The sequence below is a fragment of the Phaseolus vulgaris genome, chromosome 6 (genome assembly GCF_051622355.1).
Source record: "Phaseolus vulgaris cultivar YP4 chromosome 6, ASM5162235v1, whole genome shotgun sequence".
Lineage (NCBI taxonomy): Eukaryota > Viridiplantae > Streptophyta > Magnoliopsida > Fabales > Fabaceae > Phaseolus > Phaseolus vulgaris.
In genome coordinates, this window is record NC_143503.1 from 29668402 (window position 1) to 29684505 (window position 16104).

Below are 16104 nucleotides of genomic sequence, written 5' to 3' on the forward strand. Positions count from 1 at the left end.
ACAAATAAACATATCTTAGGTTAGAAATTGTGCAATCGATTTAATTTTTTAAATAACTTATGTTCAACAAACATTAACAACCAAATGAGAAAAGAAGTGACAGAAAAAAACTTATAGGCCCACAATCAAAGGCACCAAACCTATATTGGCTTTAAAAAAATAGAAGAAGTTGGTGTAAGGTAGTGTTTCATCCCAAGAGCATTGTGTTATGAGTGTACAAAAGAGAGACCAATTAATCAAATGAAAAAGAATTAAAAAAAATGATTTTTTTTTTTTAATGAAACTTAGTTTTATAAAAACGTGAATATTTAAATAAAGGATTAAAAGGTTGAGAAAAAAAGTCTAACAAGCGATTTAATTGAAATTATTTAATTTTAATTTATAAAGATAAAGTAATAATGCAATTCTTTTACTTTATATTTATAATTATATTTTCATTCAAAACAATTTGATTTATATCTTTCCATTTATTTGCAATTTTCTTCACTCTATTTCCAATCATTTAAATAACATTGCTTTCCCTTCTTGTTTTTTTCTCTATATTTCATTCTCTTTCTTTCCTTTTCTCTTTTCTCTGTATGAATGACTTCAATTCTAATTTAAATTAATATTTAAATTATTGTATATATGACCTAAATTCTGATTAAAATAGTATATAAATATTTTTAATTTTAATATTAAAATGGTTTCTTATTAAAAAAAATTACATTAATTTTTTTAATTTAAATTAATGTACGTATGACTTCAGTCTGATTAAAAAAAATCATATAAATATTTCTAATTATAATATTAAAATGGATTCTAATTAATAAAATATAATAATTACATAATTTTTTTAAAGTTAAATTAATGTATAATTTCAATTCTCATTAAAAACATCATATCAATATTTCTAATATGTTATAGAGCTAATATGTTTATTCTAGTGATTATTGTAAGTTCTGTAAACAAATGCTTAGCTTGTATATAATGGCTCTCCAGAAATATCTTTGCCTATAAATTGTTACTATAAAGAATAAATTATTTATCTATACAAAAATATCCATTAAACTATAGGAAAATGTATGTATTTTCCTTATTTGTTTTATTTTTCGTTTCTTATTTCTTACCAATGGTTATGCATTCAAACAGCAGGAAACTTTAGTTTTTTTTAATTTATTTTTAATATAATTTTTATTTGTTTTTATTTTTCATTTCCTCTTCAATTCACTGTAGACATAATTTGTCTTATCGCTCCTATCGCACCATCTCGCCCTAGCACCGGAGCCACCGTGACACTGAAGGCGTCGCACAAGAGCCCCCGAGCACCGGAGCCAAGGTCGCCACCGTGGAGTTGTTAAAATCCTGAACTATGACGGTGAGATTTATTTAATCTGCTTCATGTATCGCTCCAATCTTGACCAATCTGTGAACATCAAGTTGCTCCCTGTATGTATCCCATGTAGCGCACCATTTTTATCCTCTTCATCAGGATCTTTAGCTTGTTCTAAGCTTCCAGCTAAATCAACTAACTTGCATTATGTATGGTTAACAAAATAGTTATGATATGTAAAACCTATTCTTCATATCATAGAAAATGAACAAAACAGAGTGGTGACTCTGTAGGCAGGCACTCCTGAAACTAACAAAATAGTTATGATATATAAAAACTATCTTTCGTATTCAAAGTTTCAGGGAAAAAGTTTTTATACGGTGATTACTGATTACAGTTTGTTGAGTAGAGATAACTACAAAAATTAGTTTGGGATTACTTCTGTGCAATTGCGATGTTGCTGGTAGATATAACTATTTTGCTTTTTTTTTGTCTTTGTTCTCAACAAAGAATTCCTTTTGGTCGAATGGTATTTTCTGAATTTTCTTTTTGTTGGTTCCTTTTGTTGGGGATACTTGTGACTCGGAATTTTCTTTTATGTTGGCGATACTGCATAGGTGCGTATTACAAAAATTCATCAGATAGATTGGTTAATTTCCTTTATCTTTTTTTTATAGATTTCTCTCTCTCTCTCTCCCTTTTAGTTATGTATTGTTACTTGAGGTATATAAGTTCTTAAACGGTGTCAAATGATTATATTTGAGTGTGAAAAGATGATTATTCTTTTTCTTAAATAAGTGTTCCATAAGCTGTAATAGTTATTATCTATCAGAACCTGTTTTTTTACTCTCCCTATGGATAAAGTCCCTATTGTCATACTCAATATCTATTAGATTGTAATACTCCTGTTTATTCCACATGCAATGCTTGGAAACTTCATGAATAAACAAAGGTGAAACCTAATAGTATAGACGACTACGATGTATTATGTGTGCCAAATGATAGGAAGAACTGATATGCCTTTATAAGTTGGTTATATAAACGTCTTTCCAAAGGTGTGATACATCAAGCATTCTATATGCTATTTAATATCAAATGCTTCTTATAAAAATTGTGAGATATATATTGTGTGCAATATGATGTAATCTAAATTCTTGATATGTTTTGTTAAAAGAACTGTTATATGTTAACTTTTGTTAAGTATCAACCAGGGGCAGTCAGTCATCTGAAGCTCAAATGTAACAATAAAACATGGAAACTAAAAGTCAGATTTTAACATATAAAATTAAAATAAAAAACTCCATGTAACTAAAGATGTATTGAAGTGAATTTGAAACTGCACCACGATGCAATTATTTTTTATCTGCATGTGCATATTCCTGAATTAGTTTTAATTTTCTGCATCTTGTAAAAATTATGCTCACACTCTTTTATTCTGAAATAAATATTCTAAAATATAATTTTTACATTTTTCAAAATATCTTTCTTAAAATATAAAAGAGCGACCAGGACTTTTATAAAGTGCAGAAATGTCTCAATTACTGGTGATGTAAAATATTTTAAGCAGTGGAGTGCCCCTAAGCCACGTTGCCCATGGACTCTTGATAGATGGGCTGTCGGCCCTAGCCCATCTAGCACCACCATGCAGCAGCAGCCATGCTTGCCAATTTTCCTCCAATTAGGTTTACTTTTCTCCTTGTTCTTAATGTTGCATGCTTGATGAGTCATCCTTATTCTTCAAATTTGAATTGACGTTCGTTCTGTTACTGTTTGGGATTTGCAGCAAATTAAACTTGTGAGCAATTAGTTATTTGCATTCTATTTATTCTGGATTTTTCTTTTTCTCTCTTATCTGCTCCCATTGTTATTTCCTCTGTTAACTTGCAATTGTTTCTAGGCTTTGGCTCTGTTTTGGAATGTGCGTCATGTTTGTTAACTAAACTATTTTACAATCATCGTTCGATTATTGTTTTAGAGCTTTGTTCTTTTGTTCTATTTTTTACCTAATCAGTCCCTTTTCCTTAATCTTCTTCAGGTCTAACCCTCTCTTTCTCCATCTCTTCCTAGTCAATAATACTGCGCTCTCTGAAGAAGTAGCTAATCGCAAACCCACGTGTTTTTATTAGCTTCAACATTCATTTCATTAGAAACTGTTGCCTTGAAGTTTTCAATCTCAATGTTTTTCAACTTTAAGAAATCGGCAGTCAAAGCAGTTAAACTCTCCTATAAATACAAGGTCCAGAGTCTTCCCTTCTTGAACTTCCAGAGGTACAGTTATGTGAATGTGCATATGAAATGGAAAAAGGATTCATACTTAGACTCAGTTGAGCACATCCATGAGTCCATTCAGCTCAAGCCTATCATTGCCCTGAAAAACTGCGTTGTCCAGGATCCCAATGGGTGCATTCCTATCTCTGCAGTGTCAAAGAGGGGGTTACAGTTAGATGTGCCCATGAAGGTTGCAAGATTTCTGAGGCAATATCCGTCCATCTTTGAGGAGTTTACCGGTCCCCAATACAATCTTCCTTGGTTCAGGTTGACACCGGAAGCTGCCGAGATTGACAGGGATGAGAAGAGAGTATATGAAGAATGCCAAGAGGAGTTAAAGTCCAGGTTGAGGAAGATGATATTGATGACCAGAGAGAATGTTCTACCTTTGAAGATAATTCAAGGGATGCAGTGGTATTTGGGGTTGCCTAATGATTTCCTGCAGCACCCTGAGCAAAATCTTGATGAATCTTTCAAGTTTGTAGAGATGGAAGATGGATTGAAGGGGTTGACTGTTGACAGTGGAGAAAAAATTTATTCTGTGATGGAGAAAAATGCCATGAAAAGAGGTTTGTACACCGGGGGTCCAATGGAAACCATTGAATTTCCACTTTACCCATCAAAGGGTTTAAGGTTGAGGACGAAAATTGGGAACTGGCTGCAGGAATTTCAGAAGCTTCCTTATATTTCACCTTATGATGATTTTTCAAACTCAGATCAAAATAGTGACATAGTAGAGAAAAGACTTGTAGGAGTTCTTCATGAACTACTTTCCCTTTTTGTTGAGCATTCAGCCGAGAGGAAGAAGTTGTTTTGCCTCAAGAAGTATTTTGGATTGCCACAGAAAGTGCATAAAGCGTTTGAGCGACATCCCCATATGTTTTATCTATCCTTCAGGAACAAAACCTGTACAGCCATTCTAAAGGAAGCTTACAGCAATAACTCGGCTATTGAGAAGCATCCTCTATTGAGAGTAAGGAAGAAGTACATCAAGTTGATGAAGCAATCAGAAGTAATTTTAAGGAACAGGAGGGTGAAGAATCGATTTTCTAATTATAATGCAGAATTGGATTTAGATTCAAATAATCTAGATGAAAGGGGACATGATATGACAAGTTGCTCTTTGGAACAGGTTATGTGAAAATTTATAAAAGCAGACTTGAGGTAAACATGAAATTTCTTAATTTTCTTTTTCTTGCTTCTTGGCAGCAGCCAAAAGTCCGTCTTCCTAGGAGAAAGCCTTTCTTTTCACACACCCTTCTTAATCCTCCCAGTCTACCTACTCACACACTAAACAAAATTCCAACAATTGCATGGCTCTCATTGCTTCTCTCAATCCCCAACATAAATCCATCATCTTTGCTCCAAAACATGTCACACAAACACCCCTCTTCCTCCTTAGACTTGAACACCAAGCTCTTGTTCCACTAATAGGAAGAAGAAAAGCATGTGCAGCAGCATCGTTGGGCCAATAATCGTGGACAATTACCAACGCCATTTAACTGACATAGTCCGAGCCAATGGTGGAGCATATGGTAGCAGCAGCTGCACTTCATGTTCTGAATTACGTACCACATTTTATCACCATACTGTTACTCACACCCTCTCTCACAGTGATAAATGGCACCGACACTTCTCTTCTTCTCCTTCTTCTTCTGATTCCGTCATTTTCCCTTCTCCACCATGAGAGTTCCCTTCCTTCAGGAGCTTAACATGCCTTCAGCTTCTGCCTACTTTACTGAAGCGGCTGAAAGTTTTGGTGCTGCTGGTGTTTATATTAATGCTAATACTAGTACCACTGTTTTTGCTTTGCTGTTTACAAGATTCTTGAGGTACATGACATGAGAATACCTTTTTTGAAACATATTCTCCAACATTATTCAGATCTCTCCCAATGCCAAGTTACCGGTCTCACCCAATGATTCCATCACAGCCATGGCACCTTCTCCAACGGCAATTAAACCTCCTGCCGTCGCATAGTTAATATCTGCACAATGCAAGGTTACCGGTCTCGCCCTATTTAGTTAGTTAATATCTGCACAGAACTAAACTTAGTTTATGCTTGTCTGTATGTTTAATGGGGGCAAAATAAATTATGAATCGCTGAAGGATTGCTGAACTTTAATGATAAAAGCCGAGTGGAGATCTATCTCTATCTGACTCTGAAGTCAATCAGGGTTTAAGAAAGTATAAGTGAATTGTAAATAGAAGTATTTGAGAGATACTATCTGAGTCTGAGATTGTATTTATAGGTTCATAGATTCTTATAATCTAACTCAGCTATCATGTATAGTGTTGATACTACATACATATTTAGGTAGTTATCATGGATAGTGTTGATACTACATACATATTTAGGTGGTTATTATCTACTTGGGAATATATGGACAGATGATTAATATCTACATTGTTAATGGATAGGATGGGGTAATACAGTTTGTAAATTAAAAAGCGATTAATGTAAAATAACACGAGTCACTATGATAGGTGTAATGTAAGCCGTTTGCGTAATGGCATTCATCCCATGATTAAAAGTAAAAGTTGTTTTGATGTTAATGTTAAATCAAATCCACTTTGTTTGTTTTGAGTACCCTGCCTAGTGCCTGACGTAGACCGTTAATCAGGTATAAGATTTTGCTAATTAAAGTGTGATAACTTTGATTTACTACAATCATAGTAATAATCATTTTATTAAACTTTAGAAATCACCATTATACTTCCTATATTAACAGGTTTGATTTTTTTGAATGTATTTTTTAATTTGAAAAAAAGTTTTGAGGAAGAGATTTTACGAAAATATTTAATTAATTTTTTTGAGCAATATTGTTAGAAATTGTATTTTTTAACTGTACATAAATGTACATAAGTGCACGTGATATTTTATTCGTTTGTTTTAATTATGTTTTAATTACTGATTTAATATTTCTAGCTGCTCATAAAATCATTTAAGAGTCATTTACCGCAGATACTATAAATGTAATTGTTTGCAAAGATAATAAAATATTTTTTTCTGATTTATTAAAAAAAAACTAACAATTGGTATCAGAGCTATCTTCTTGAGGGATCTGTGTGAGGTTAGTAGAGTGCATCAATGGAAGGAGGTTCCAATTTTTCAACAATGGCACCACCTGTCTTTGATGGAGACAATTATCAAATGTGGGTTGTTCGTATGGAGAACTACCTACAAGCATTGGATTTATGGGAAGATGAAGAGGAGAAAATTCAGTCCCTTCCAGAAAACCCTACTGTGGCACAAATAAAATCATAGAAGGAAAAAAGGATGAAAAGATCAAAGGCAAAAACATGTCTATTTGCAGTTGTATCTCCTATGGTATTCACAAGGATAATGTCTTTGAAGTCAGCAAAAGAAATCTGGGATTACCTCAAGAATATGAAGGTGATGAGTGGATTCGTGGAATGCAAGTGCTGAATCTAATCAGGGAGTTTGAACTGTAGAGAATAAAGGAGTCAGAATCCGTAAAAGAGTACTCTGACAGACTTCTAACCATTGCCAACAAAGTGCGATTGCTTGGATTTGTGTTAAAAGATTCAAGAATTGTGGAAAAACTGCTTGTAACGGTTCCAGAGAGGTTTGAAACCACCAGAACAACCTTAGAAAACACAAAAGACCTATAAAAAATTTCTCTTACAGAGCTCTTAAATGCTTAACAAGCACAAGAACAAATAAGAGCCATGAGATAAGATGAAGTAATAGAAGATCAAGCAGAACCACAGAACTAACAAGAAAATGGAGAAGTTGTTGGACACAATAACAACAAAAAGAGAAATTATCCTCCTTGTAAGCATTGCAACAAGTTAGGTCATCCACCATTTAAGTGCTGGAGAAGACCTGATGCTAAGTGCAACAAGTGCAATCAACTTGGGCATGAAACAATCATTTGTAGAAACCAAAGTGAGCAACAAGATGTAAACCAAAGTTAGCAACAAGACGTAGATGCTCAATTTGCAAATGAGGAGGAGGATGTACTTTTCGTTGCAACTAGTTTCTCCAACAATATTTTAAGTGCATATTGGTTAATTGATAGTGGATGCACAAATCACATGACTTATGACAAAAAACTTTTCAAGGAGTTGAAGCCTTCAAAAATTTCAAAGGTCAAGATAGGCCATGGGGGTCACATTTCAGTAAAAGGAATAGGAACCATTGTTGTAGCAACACATTAAGGTACTAAAACTATTATTGATGTGTTATATGTACCTAATATAGACCAAATTTATTGAGTGTTGGTCAGTTGCTACAAAAAGGCTTCAAGGTGTTTTTTGAAGATAACCATTGTTTGATCAAGAATGCTACAGGACAAGATTTGTTCAAGGTACAAATGAGAGGAAAAAGTTTCTCATTAGATCTATTTCAGGAGGAGCTGACTAGTCAAGGGCTTCTAAAGATGCAAAAATCTGAAATGGAAGATGATCCACCAATTAAAGGCAATCGATTACTCTATGACATATATCATAGATGTAACATTGCAGTATGTGAATCTGCTGATTACAAAGAACCTCTTGATCACAAAGAAGTTATCAATGACCCAAAGTCGAAAAAGGCAATGGAGGAAAAGGTGTATATGATTGAGAAGAACAAAACTCGGGAGGTTGTTGACATACCTCGAGATAGAAAGGTACATCAAATGAATGTCAATACAACATTCCTAAATGGATTTCTTGAAGAAGAAATTTATGTTGAGCAACCTAAAGGTTTCATTGTGGAAGGAAAAGAAGACAAAGTTTGTAAGTTGTCTAAAGCTATTTATGGCTTAAAAGATGTTTCCAGAACATGGTATAACTGAATTGATGATTATCTTATCAGCTTAGGCTTTGACAAAAGTCTTTTAGAATTTGTACCTTATGTCAAATCAAAAGGTGTTGAATGGAGATTAAACAAAGCGAGGATGAGGAAAGAAAAATTGCAAATTTGTTTACTTAAAACAGAAGAATAAAATATCACGTGCACTTATGTGCATTTATATGTAGTTAAAAAATACAATTTCCAACACTCCTCCTTGAATTTTGAACTGCAAATTCCAATCTTCTGTCTTGAGAACTCAAACTTGTTGGCAGGAAGTGTCTTGGTTAACAAATCTGCAATTTTTTCATCCTTGCTTTGCTTAATCTCTCCATTCAACACCTTTTGATTTGACATAAGGTGCACATTCTAAAAGATTTTTATCAAAGCCTAAGCTGATAAAATAATCATCAATTCGGTTATATCATGTTCTAGGAACACATTTTAAGCCATAAATAGCCTTAGACAACTTATAAACTTTGTCTTCTTTTTCTTCCACAATGAAACCTTTAGGTTGCTCAACAAAAATTTCCTCTTCAAGAAATCCATGTAGGAATGTTGACTTGACATCCATTTGATGTACCTTTCTATCTTGAGTTATGTCAACAAGCTCCCAAGTTTTGTTCTTCTCAATCATATACATTTCTTCCTCCATTGCCTTTTTCGACTTTGGGTTTTTGTAGGTTCTTTGTGATCAACAAGTTCACATACTGCAACGTTACATCTATGATATATGTCAGAGAGTAATCGATTGCCTTTAATTGGTGGATCATCTTCCATTTTAGATTTTTGCATCTTTAGAAGCCCTTTACTAGTCAGCTCCTCCTGAAATAGATCTAATGAGAAACTTTTGCCTCTCATTTGTACCTTGAACAAATCTTGTCCTGTAGCATCCTTGATCAAACATTGGTTATCTTCAAAAAACACCTTGAAGCCTTTTTGTAGCAATTGACCAACACTCAATAAATTTTGGTCTATGTTAGGTACACATCAGTAATGTGTTGTTACAACAATGGTTGCTATTCCTTTTACTGAAATGTGACCCCCATGGCCTGCCTATCTTGACCTTTGAAATTTTTGAAGGCTTCAACTCCTTTAATTTTTTTTTTGTTATAAGTCATGTGATTTGTGCATCCACTATCAATTAGCCACGATGCACTAGAAATATTGTTGGAGGAACCAGTTGCAACGAAAAGTACATCATCCTCCTCATTTGCAAATTGAGCATCTACGTCTTGTTGCTCACTTTGGTTTACATCTTGTTGCTCACTTTGGTTTTTACAAATGACTGCTTCATGCCTAAGTTGATTGCACTTGTTGCACTTAGCATTAGGTCTTCTCCAACACTTAAACGGTGGATGACCTAACTTGTTGCAATGTTTACAAAGAGGGTAATTTCTCATTTGTTGTTATTGTGTGCAACAACTTCTCCATTTTCTTGTTGGTTCTGCTTGATCTGGCTACAAATGTTTCTCCAGCCACCCTCATGATTGACTGTTAAGGCTCCTTCTATTGGTCCATCTTGTCTCATGGCTCTTCTTTGTTCTTGTGCTTGTAAAACATTTAAGAGCTCTGTAAGAGAAATTTTTTATAGGTCCTTTGTGTTCTCTAGGGTTGTTATGGTGGCTACAAACCTCTCTGGAACCGTTACAAACAGTTTTTCCACAATTCTTGAATCTTTTAACACAGATCCAAGCAACCTCACTTTGTTGACAATGCTTAGAAGTCTGTCAGAGTACTCTTTTACAGATTCTGACTCTTTCATTCTCTGCAGTTCAAACTCCTTGATTAGATTCAGCACTTGCATTCCACGAATCCTCTCATCACCTTCATATTCGGCTTTGAGGTAATCCCAGATTTCTTTTGCTGAATTCAAGGACATTATCCTTGTGAATACCATAGGAGATACAGTTGCAAATAGACATGCTTTTGCCTTTTGATCTTTTCATCCTCTTTTCCTTATGTGATTTTATTTGTGCCACAGTAGGGTTTTTTGGAAGGGACTGAATTTCCTCTTCTATAGCTTCCCATAAATCCAATGCTTCTAGGTAGGTCTCCATACGAACAACCCATATTTGATAATTGTCTCCATCAAAGACAGCGGTGTCATTGCTGAAAATTTGAAACCTCCTTCCATTGATGCACTCTACTAACATCACAGATCCCTCAATAAAATAACTCTAATACCAATTGTTGGTTTTTTAGAATAAATCAGAGAAAAATATTTTATTATCATTGTTAACAATTACAAGTAACCGTATATTTATTTGCAGCTAAAAAACAGAATTTCCAACATGATCGTAATTTGTTATTTTTACGTAGCTTAACTTCTTTTTGATAATGAAAGACCTTACTATATGTAAGTATAGATTTAAAGTCAGTAATCTGTTATTTTTATTCCTAAATGTATAACAGTACTGTTCGAATGGTATATGAATTTAAAGAAATTTTATTGAAGGTCTTTAGAAATGTATTTACCATTTACAATAATTTGAAACTATATGTCTATCAACTAAGTATGATTAATATATATATATATATAATTCCAATAAAAAAATAAAATTGTACTTATATTTGTTATTAATACAAACACAAAACAAATGCAACGCATTCAGTAACATGCTATCTAGCATGCATAAATTGGACAATTAAGCAACATAAGAAATGAAAATTATACTATATATAATTTAAAGAGAAATAATAATAACATATATATATGTATGTGTGTGTATTTATGATAAGAAAAACATTACAGGTCACCTAAAAGTTACTACACATTTAATTTTGCTTTAACAACTTTGGTTGGGTTCTTTTCTTGGTTCCTAGACAGCCACGCTTAACACTATGCAAGCAAGATAAGAACTTTACGCATTCTTTTGATGTTACTATGATATTGCATTTGCCGCCAACCCAATACTCTTTGATGGCATCACATTCGCCGCGACTTCTATCACTCACCCGAAGGGCCTTTTCTTCTTCCTCCTCTCTAGGAGGGATTTCTATGGTTCAAGGAGCTTCCAGAGGAATTGGCCTTGAATTTGTGAGTTTTTTTCCTTTCTTTTCTTACTTCCACATAATCCATTGCTTTCATACAATCTGGGCATGGCCACATTGTCAAAATTTCATCTTAGTGTCTGAATCATAGTATCAGAAAGAGGTGAAGTTGCTTTTCGCCTTCACCCTTTTTACTTCTCTAAGTATTAAACCATTAATTACTGTAACTGTACAGGAGTAGAGTAATATGTAATGGGGGTTAGAGTGATTTACTCTTTTTTTATTATGTTAGGTTTACCTTTTTTAATTTTGACTGGTAGTGGTGCTGTTGTATTACAATAGTTACAGTCAATTTATAGTATATCTCAAAAGCAGACCAAGACTATTTTAGTTATCAATTTTTCTTAAGGGCCAAATATCAATGAATTAATTACAAATTATTGATTTTTTCAAGAATGATAACTAGCCTTTCCATAATCTTCAACTGTGCTGTGCAATTTGTACAATGTATTTGTTTATTAATAAGGCTACGCAATTTGTTCTTTTGACAAACATATAATACATGAACTTAATTTTTCAGTTGAAACACTTAAAACAATCTGATGGCTTATCCTTTAATTCGCCTCCATTGGCTCCACATGTCAATGGAGGTATCAAGAATCTTGGTTGTGATATTTATCAAATAATTTTTCTGAAACAGTTTTAACACTGCTTTCAGTTTCTTCCATCTGCAGGTAAAACAACTTTTAGAGAACGATGATAAAGAGCATGTGATTGCTACTTGCCGTAATCCTAGTGCATCAACTGGGCTTATCCATCTGAAAGATAAATTTGCGGATCGACTTAGAATTTTGCCATTGGATTTGACTGTTGAAAGTTCAATTGAGGTTATGCTTCCTTTCCCTAATTGTTTTCCTTTTCATTTTCCCCGACAGAAGCATACCTTTAGATCTTAGACACCAAGAGAAAACTTCAAGTACTTTTTGTTCTTTCTTTCTTCCTAGTCTCCCGCACTTCTAAGGGTACCTAGTTACAGGGTTAGATAGTAGGTTCTATGAAGGTTAATATAGATATCATAAAAACATTATTTAAACCTAAATGGTATTGCACATGTCCACCCTTATCCTGTTGTCAGCTGCAATATAGGAGCTAGTGTCAAGGGAAAATTAGCAAATCTGATGGCCCTTTCTTTCAAGACTGATGTTATGCAATTCAACTGTTTATCACCAGTTATTGTTGTTAAGGATGGTATGTTAGGGAGGCATGCCACAATTTGTAGTTTAAGGGGAATAGGTAGATGAGGGTGGGTGTGTACAATTTTCCTTTAAGCTTACTTACATCCAAAAACATTATTATGAAATTCACGTTCCTGACAGTTCACTGTTGGATTAAAATAATTCCAAACTTGTTAGTCTCTTAAGATTTGTATATTTCATAATATTTCAGGCATCTGCATTGTCAATAAAAGAGACATATGGCCGTCTAAACCTTCTCATTAATGCGTCTGGCATTCTTTCAATACCTGAGATAATACATCCAGGTAAAAAAGACATGTTTCTTTCTTTGGTAATGCCCTTATAATATCCACTGCCTACAGTAGCATACTGAAAGTTTTAAGATCCTAAAATCTCTGATTGCTGTATAAGCTTTTATTCATGTATCCCCCAGCCCCACCCGAAAACGCGTACACCACTAAAGGAAAAACAAACTAAAGGTTAAAAGATAGAAAGATAAAAGAACAAATTATTAGCAGATTTTTGTAAAACGGGAAGAAAATAATTTGCTCCTATAAAGAAGGAAGTGTGAATGGAGGCTAGTGATGTTAAAAGGTGCGCAAAATTAAAGAGCTATTGTCTTGTTTTGAGCTTATGCTTCTTACAAATACTAGACAGCTGATTATATTAGTTATCTCTACAAGTACAGAAACAACATTGAGCAAAGTGGAGAAATCATCTTTAATGCTTGCGTATGAGGTTAACGCAGTGGGTCCTGTCTTAGTTATCAAGGTACATCAATCTAATTTTCATCACAGAAGCTATTTATTTATCTATTTATGAAAGTTTTAGGAGTAAGACAGAAATCTCTCTTGCTCTTATTTATACATCTATTCCTACTTATATGGCACATTAAGCTGGTTAAAAATATCAAACTGGTGTAAATGATTTCAGTTGGTAAGACAGAAATCTCTCTTGCTCTTACTCCTGTTTATATAGTCCTCCCTACGTTTTGCGATTTTAGTACTATGCATTTGAACTTCAAAAGATTATCTCTCAATTTGTTGCTTTACACTTTTGTAAAACACTTCTACAATTTTACTATGATGACAGCAGTTGTATCCGTTGATTAGATCTGTAATCAGCTCAGTGCTTTTACTAATGCATTCTTAGACTTAATCTAAATAAGATGAACTATGTGTGCACAAAAGGCAGCTTCTTCTGAATACTAGTTATTTCAGCTGTCCTAAAGGTGGCTAATCCTCCCAACTCATCATTTCCATAGAATGCTATCTGCAATACCCCTCCTTCACATTGATCCAAAGACTGGAAAACTACCGAACAAATCTCCTACTGTTCCTTGCTCTCCTGCATACTTTCATAAAATTTCTATAACTATTCATGATAAAACACCTGAATTTGGGTAATTCACTCAGTTTTGTAATTCATTCATTCCACTGCCGAGAAAAATTTATTGATTGTCCACAATAATTTTTCTTTAAATTTACCTTATTTATATAATTTTAAGCAACAATTACAACAATGGCATTTATCTTTGTTTGTATATGTTCATAAGTGTTTCTTTATCTTTGATTAATATATGAGTATGTTTTCAATAATTTGAGTCAATATTTTTATCCAATTCTGTCAATTTTAAAACCAGCACATGTGGCCTCTTCTAAAAGTGGGAGGTGGCAATGGGACTGGAAGAAGTACTGCAGTTGTGGCTAGTTTGAGTGCAAGGGTTGCATCTATTGGGGACAATCGTCTTGGGGGTTGGCACTCTTATCGATCTTCAAAGGCTGCTCTTAATCAATGTATGACTTCATTTATTATTATTATTATCTCTGTCATGCTCTGATATCAACTTGAGAAAAATACAAAAGAATAAGTAATGAATTTTAGAGAGTTATTTTCCCTGTTTTAGGTTATCATATGAAAAGGAAGAGATAGAATAGGAAAAGAAATATATAGGAACTAGGTATAACACAAAGAAAAACAACTTTTTAATAAATTCTACTTAGGGAAACTTATTCTAACACAAAGGACAAGACATTTCTTCAGTTTGAGAGTGTTTGCTTGAAACCGTATTTTCAGTGCCTTATTGGCACCGTTCATTTTATAGTTGCATGTACATGTAATTTTAATAAATACTTGTTCTGCATTGACGAGAAGTATAAATCAAATGATTTTGAAATTGTACAAACTGTTTGAATGGTAATCTAATCTTTACAATCTTCTCCCCTTTAATTCTAACAGTATCGAAGACTGTCTCCCTGGAATTCGCAAGAAAGAAGGATCCAATTGCATGCATTTTACTGCATCCTGGTACAGTTGACACAGATCTCTCCAAGCCTTTTCAAAGAAATATTTCCCCAGATAAGATCTTCAGCAAAGAGTTCTCAGTCCAAAAGCTGCTAAGCATCATTAACAATGTGAAGAGCCATGACAATGGCAAGTTCTTTGCCTGGGATGGTCAAGAAATACCCTGGTAACCGTCATAACATGTAAGAAATATATCAATAATAATCACAGCTGCTCTAAAGACAACATAGTATTTCATAAAATTCATTGATTCATGGATGTTTGTGGAATATGAAAGAAAGATAGATACTTTTAAATGCTTGCCATACTGATGAGGATAGAGATTACATGTTCAGGTACTTAAAAAATATTTTGTATGATATTTGCAATCGCTAAAGTAAATTAAATAAAATTCTTCACATTTTCTCAGTCATTTGGTGGCCTATTATTATGTGTTCTGTCTAAGGTCTTATGTTGCCTTCTTTTTTGTAAAAAAATTGAGATAATATATAATAATAGTATGTAGGTATGTTGCATCATATCTTGCTGCTGTATATGCTTATGTGTAGACAACGCTATGTCTATGTATACCAGTTTCATATTAGATGGCAGTGCTCATACCTGATTCTGTGCATCACAGTTGAGTATGTGTTTGTGTATAAAGCTTTTGATATATTTAAATGGTTAAATTTGTTATAGAAAATACAACAGAAAAGAGACAGAACATTCTTAAAGTGACACAGGGTGGAGTCTTCTAACCTTTTAAATTTGTATGAAGGGGTAGTTTCATGCCACAAGGAAATAGTTTGCAGAAAAAACTCAAGCTAAAATTTGTCATCATTTTTATAGGTGAAGCTTTCTTGAAAATCTAGGACTTTGAAGAGAATGGTAGGTATAGTGCAGCAGGAGAAGCTTGGTAGGTGTGCAAGTACATGATTCTCTGCACGATTTAATCCAAAATATTCACAGGGGTTGGTAAAATGAATATGAAAAGGATAAAGTGGAGGCAGTGATCACAATTTTTAATCGGAACTGATTCATTCATGCAGTAGTAATGCATATCGACAAGAATAAAAGCAAACAAAAATGATGTTTTTAATATCCACTTTCCAACTCATTTTAACAATATAATTCACACTGTTTACTAGAATGTACATTAAATTATCTAACATCGTTAAATTGTTATAGGCTAAAGAGTATGTTGCTAAATA

General features: G+C 33.6%; 2 protein-coding genes across 6 annotated transcripts; both read left to right on the plus strand.

Annotated features, from left to right (window-relative positions):
• The first annotated feature begins 1179 nt into the window (after positions 1-1179).
• WTF9 (Ubiquitin carboxyl-terminal hydrolase family protein) lies at positions 1180-4749 on the plus strand. 4 transcript variants are annotated; one of them, XM_068639925.2, is made up of 3 exons: positions 1180-1357; positions 2813-2994; positions 3348-4749. In XM_068639925.2, the coding sequence occupies exon 3, from the start codon at positions 3489-3491 to the stop codon at positions 4719-4721; it is 1233 nt and encodes a 410-aa protein (XP_068496026.2). In that variant the 5' UTR covers positions 1180-1357; positions 2813-2994; positions 3348-3488; the 3' UTR covers positions 4722-4749. The 4 variants fall into 4 exon arrangements, with proteins under 4 accessions (XP_068496026.2, XP_068496025.2, XP_068496028.2 ...); XM_068639927.2 differs by having other exon boundaries at positions 1209-1357; positions 2880-2994; XM_068639924.2 differs by lacking the exon at positions 2813-2994.
• A 6388-nt stretch (positions 4750-11137) lies between these two features.
• On the plus strand, positions 11138-15326 carry LOC137831986 (NAD(P)-binding Rossmann-fold superfamily protein). 2 transcript variants are annotated; one of them, XM_068639929.2, is made up of 6 exons: positions 11138-11421; positions 12110-12262; positions 12822-12915; positions 13299-13381; positions 14253-14406; positions 14849-15326. In XM_068639929.2, the coding sequence occupies exons 1-6, from the start codon at positions 11269-11271 to the stop codon at positions 15082-15084; spliced, it is 873 nt and encodes a 290-aa protein (XP_068496030.1). In that variant the 5' UTR covers positions 11138-11268; the 3' UTR covers positions 15085-15326. The 2 variants fall into 2 exon arrangements, with proteins under 2 accessions (XP_068496030.1, XP_068496031.1); XM_068639930.2 differs by lacking the exon at positions 11138-11421 and adding an exon at positions 11903-12025.
• Positions 15327-16104: the final 778 nt, after the last annotated feature.